This window comes from Microtus ochrogaster, unplaced genomic scaffold, assembly GCF_000317375.1.
Source record: "Microtus ochrogaster isolate Prairie Vole_2 unplaced genomic scaffold, MicOch1.0 UNK87, whole genome shotgun sequence".
NCBI lineage: Eukaryota > Metazoa > Chordata > Mammalia > Rodentia > Cricetidae > Microtus > Microtus ochrogaster.
In genome coordinates this window covers 1,424,550-1,429,583 of record NW_004949185.1, presented here as the reverse complement: position 1 = coordinate 1,429,583, position 5,034 = coordinate 1,424,550, and the positions used below count along the sequence as shown (strand labels likewise).

General features: G+C 48.1%; 2 protein-coding genes across 2 annotated transcripts in view; both read left to right on the top strand.

Moving 5' to 3' along the window:
• Nucleotides 1-5,034, top strand: part of LOC101994656 (RT1 class I histocompatibility antigen, AA alpha chain-like) — a 629,094-nt gene that overhangs the window by 174,125 nt on the left and 449,935 nt on the right. The gene's annotated exons all lie outside the window — the stretch shown is intronic.
• The window catches only part of Tnxb (tenascin XB), a 61,761-nt gene that overhangs the window by 43,019 nt on the left and 13,708 nt on the right, over nucleotides 1-5,034 (top strand). The window contains exons 18-19 of the mRNA XM_013355021.2: nucleotides 15-88; nucleotides 1,541-1,552. Of these exons, the coding sequence (XP_013210475.1) occupies nucleotides 15-88; nucleotides 1,541-1,552 (86 nt within the window). The remainder of the gene's footprint in view (nucleotides 1-14; nucleotides 89-1,540; nucleotides 1,553-5,034) is intronic.

The window sequence follows — 5,034 nt, the reverse complement described above, 5'->3', positions numbered from 1 at the left end:
CTGGAGCCTGGGCGCAAATACAAGATGAACCTGTATGGACTCCATGATGGCCAGCGTGTGGGCCCCGTGTCCACCGTGGGCGTGACGGGTGAGTGAATGTCAGATGGGTCTGTGCGGGATGATTCATTTTCATTCCTTCTTCTACCATCTTTGTGGTAACTCTTGTTCTCAAAGTAGCCTGGCTGTGTGAGCGTGTGAGCACCTCATTTCTCTGGAGGTTGATATATATATATATATATATATATATATATACACACACACACATATATATCATATATATATATATCTTGTATCATGTATATTAAAGACTGTTCAGTCTACATAGGACACTAACAACAAGCAAGGTATTCCACACAAGTCTGGCATACTGAATCATGAGTTCGTTAGAGTTACTTATAAGAATATGGATGAAGGTTTACTTGCAGAAACATGGGTGACTCAAATGCAGGTGTATTACATAAAAGCTGACCTCGACATGGAGAATGGCTCAGGAAAGATCTATCCTTGGAGCCTTCTCTAGCTCTCCTGCAAGGAGCTGCTAATGTTTAGCTAATGTTGGGACAGACGTTGTGAACTTTGTAAGTTTCAGGAGCTTCCTGAGACTTGTGAGTTGCTTTCTGAGCCTTTTAAGCTCCCATTGCTTCCCAGGTGTTTTGTTTTTGAAACAGGGCCTCTGTATATAGCCATGCTATGCTGTCTTGTGACTCACTATGTAGACCAGGTTGACCTGGAACTCACAGAGATCTGCCTGCCTCTGCCTCTCCAGTGCTGGAATTAAAGGCACACAACACCACACCTGGCCACTTCCTGAGTTCTACTGAGCTTTTCTCCAATAGGGAATGCTTCAGGTCTTGAGAAACAGCAGCACAATGCTGTGTTCCTTCCTCTGGCTTTTAGATTTTTCCACTTTCTGCAGTGTTCCCTGAGCCTTGGGAGTAGAGGATAGAAATGCTTCGTTATTTTCATTCTTCTTTTGCTGAGTATTGGACCATGACGACATAGCCTCTGTCTAGTGACAGTAATTTCAGCAGTTATGAGACCCCATGGTATATGGTACCATGGTATACCTCTAAATGCAAGGAATAAGTTTCCTTGCATGATTAATTGGTGTTGGTAGCAGCAACAATCCACGGATGCAGACACAGATGTTTAGAAGGGAATTTGATAGGTATATCATATCCATTTAATAATATATTTGATAGGTATATCATATCCATTTAATAAAGCAGTAGTTGTTGCCTCCCCATCGGAGCCTATGTCTTCTCCAGCCCCAGGCTTTTGCTCTGGTTTACAGCACATGACGTGAGTTCCCTCCCGGGAAGCAGACTTTAAGTCTAATTATTGTGCCCATAATGCTTGTGCACATTGTTCCAGGGGTCTCATCTTGCCTGCATTGATGGTTCTCTAGTATTCGGGGTTCGTAGACAAGCAGGACTGTTGGTGAGGATTTCCCACATCAGCCTGCATGGTGCTTGTCAGGAATACAAATGCCAGCCAAAAGAAGGGAGCTTCCAGTGGAGTCTCAGTCCATGTTCTGCAGCAAGTGTGCAGGGTGCAGCACGTGTGCAGCATGCATCAGGTGCGCAGGGTGCAGCAGGCGTGCAGGGTGCAGCAGGCGTGCAGGGTGCAGCAGGTGTGCAGCAAGTGTGCAGGGTCTTCCGCAATAGGGATTCACCACTGAGTTTAGTGTTGCAACCAACAGCGTTTTCCATACCTTTATGGTTTGTGGGACCTCGGGGGCCTCCTTAGCCTGAAGAACTCATAGAATCATAGCCCACTCCTCACATCAGACTCTTACACAATTTATAGCTCTGGCAGTGCCCCCTCCCATTCATGGAGGGCACCTTCCTTTAGGCTCTTTAATTCATTCCTTCCTGTTCTTCAGATGATTTTACAGATACCTAAAATATTCAGAGATTAGCATGATGCCATCTCTGTCATCAAATGCTTTCCCAGAGGTGGACAGAATAACAATGCAGGGTCCCAGACCCATCCCATGACAAAATATAGGGCTATGAATACAGCCCTGGGGTGTGCTCTGAAGATCTGTGGTTAGCCATTCCAAATGAACATGAAACTAGCCTTGGGATCCAGAGCAAAGGTGCTACCAGTAAAGAAAACATCGCCAACGCTCAGGACGGTACACAAAGGTCTCGAGAGAGGGAATTGAACACGGGGCATAGATGGAGTGCACATTGTCCTGTCTACCCTCCCACAACACAGACATGCTTTCTGTGAACCATCCTCCTCCTCACACCAGGATGCTGCTGTTTCTTTACGAACACTGTGTGTCTCTTTGCCCTGGATGGTCCTGAAGGACCCGGCTAGGCCCCTGTACTCTAACCTACCACACCTGCCACTGGAGCTGGGTCTCCAGTTCCGACAGGCTCCCAGCCATCATGTGGCCTTTAATCTCTGTCCCCCGCATGAATCCATACTTTCTCACAGGGAGAAAATGCATGCATGCTCTGGAGGTGGTAATTGTCCACCCCTAGGTCAAGTTCAACCTTTTGTTTATTCATGTATGTTACATCTGAGTGTTCGGTCTTCATGCGCACCAGAAGGAACCCGATCCCATTACAGATGGCTGTGAGCCACCTTCTGGTGGCTGGGAATTGAGCGCAGGACCTCTGGAAGAGCAGCCAGTGCTCTTAACCACTAAGTCATCTCTCCAGCCCCAAGTTTAACCTTTGAAATCTGCATTGTCCTATGATTTCTGTCTTCTAGGAGCTGTTGCTTGGGCTGTAGAGCCAATCAGAAAGCTGCTACCACAGTATTTGGCATTCGCTCATTTCCTTGTGGGAACCGTCTGTACGCTAATCTTGTCACGTTTCCCTTTGAGTGACCGGGACAAATCCTTTAGTCTGCCTTTCCTTCCTCTTACCCCCTCTCTATTGTTTCTGCATTTTATAAAGAGTTCACACGCATTCAGAGTCAGTCTGAACTCCCAGAGATTCTGAGCCATGAAGGTCACATCCCACCCCGGTCCCAGCAAGTCTCTGAAGCACTGTGTAGCTCTGGCTGGTCCTGAACTTGCTATATAGACCAGACTAGCCTCAGACTCACAGAGATCCACCTGCCTCTGCTTCTCCAGCACCAGGATTGAAGACAAAGGCACATACCATCACATCAGGCTGCAGATCTCTTTCTTAGCAGTTAGTATGATTTTGTCTGACTGCATGAACTGGGCATGTGCGCAGCCTCTCTCATTCCCAGTTCCCTCCAGCCACACCTGCTCCCCTCTGTGGTCTTTAAGCCCTTCTATTTATGGGACTAAGTGTCCCCAGTGGCTCATAGGGGCCATTTCACCAGGGATTGATCTTCCCCATTTTGCCTTGGGTTATGCAGTCTTTGTCTCGAGGAGGAATGGGCTGTTATGACAGCTTCTCCATCTCCTCTCAGATTAATCCCATCTGCCTCTATTTCACAGCTGCACAAGCAAGGCTGTGGGAGGCTCCTTCATTATTTTCAGCTTAAAAGTCTTTCCCGGTCCACGCTGCTCAGATACCGTGTCTGCCCTGAACAGCGCAGATTCCCGTACTCAGTTGTTACTCATGCCTTATCTACAACTGAATCCTGGATTTGTTTCTTTTTTCCTCCTGGCCAGACATAAAGTCTGTCATCTTCCATCCTTCCCTCCCCCTTAGTTACCCAGTTACCAAGGGTTCCAATAGTTTGATCCTAGGACGGGCTCTTTAAAGTGTGTTTAACCTGCGCTCTCTTTACCTTGCAACCTGCCAGCTCTAGGACACAGTGAGCAGATACCCCTTCTAGTCTTGTCTCTATTTCCCCTTCCCCAACCCAGAGGCCAACGAGCAGATCGCATCCCTATGACCCTTCCCTGCTGCAATTCCTTGCTCATGTGGGCAAGTTCTTTCTAAGAAGGCAGCCGAGTTTCCGTTTAAATTCTTTGCCCACAGCAAAGGCCACACAGCGGCCACCATAGCTTGCTTGTCATCTCGTCTATCCATGCTACTCTTAGGGACTGGAATACACCCTCTAGTCCATTTGCTGTTTTGGAGACATTCTTATGTTTGTGTAGCATAAACCATTCACCAACCATATCCAGTTTAGGAAAATGGACACCCCAAGATCCTCACTTGGACATTCTCAGGTGGCCTGGCTTGGGTTGCATGTGCAATCTCCTACAGCAGGGAGCATGAAGCCATTGCTGCAGCAAGAAGGCTCACCGTCCCATAGCACATGAAAGAGGTGGCCGTATTCAGGTCATCCTGCAGACCCTAGGTGCCGGCCTCAGCATCTGTTGCTGTGGTCACGTCCCCTCTCCTCCCTAGCTTGCCTTTGCTTCTGTTAGTTCATATCCCAGTGCCAATCATGTTGGCTGACTTTCTTGAGGAGACCTGAACATCTGTCTTTTCATGCCAGATGAGTCACTGAAATCAGACCCAAGCAACAACCCCAGACACGTCTAGCTCAGCGATGTGTTCACCTGCATCACTTGAGGGAATGTGGAGATCTTTGCAGGAGTGTGGATAGCTCAGAGGCAGCCGCACCGCACAAACCCAACTCCAGCACGGTTACAGTTCACAGTGTTCTCCTGAGCTCCTGCTCAGCGTGTGCCTGCTGAGAATCCCTCCTCTCTACATTCATGCTTCTGTGGCCATGCTGAGGCCTTGTAAGCCTTCTAAGCTTCAGGAACTTCCTGAGAGAGACTTGAGGGCATGCCTTAGACAAGAGGAAACAGTCACCTACAAACGAGAGCAGACCCAGCTGTGCATCCAGAACCTGTTATTCTGTCCCTCACAGGACCCCGAGAACCCCACAGCCGAGGCACAGCCTCAGAACTTGTTGCTGAGCCTGTGACTGCCTCTGGCTCCTCACAGAGACTCTGTCTGTGCAGGGTACATCCACCCGTGAGGGAATAGTGAGGAGGCTGGCATTCTCACCGTGCACCTAAAAACCCACTTTATTCGTTTCATTTTTATTTATTTGTTTATTGTTGCAATTTTCAACTTTATTCCCATGCATCAACTCATTCCTTCCACAAAGAACCCTGTCCCCCGTCATGGACAC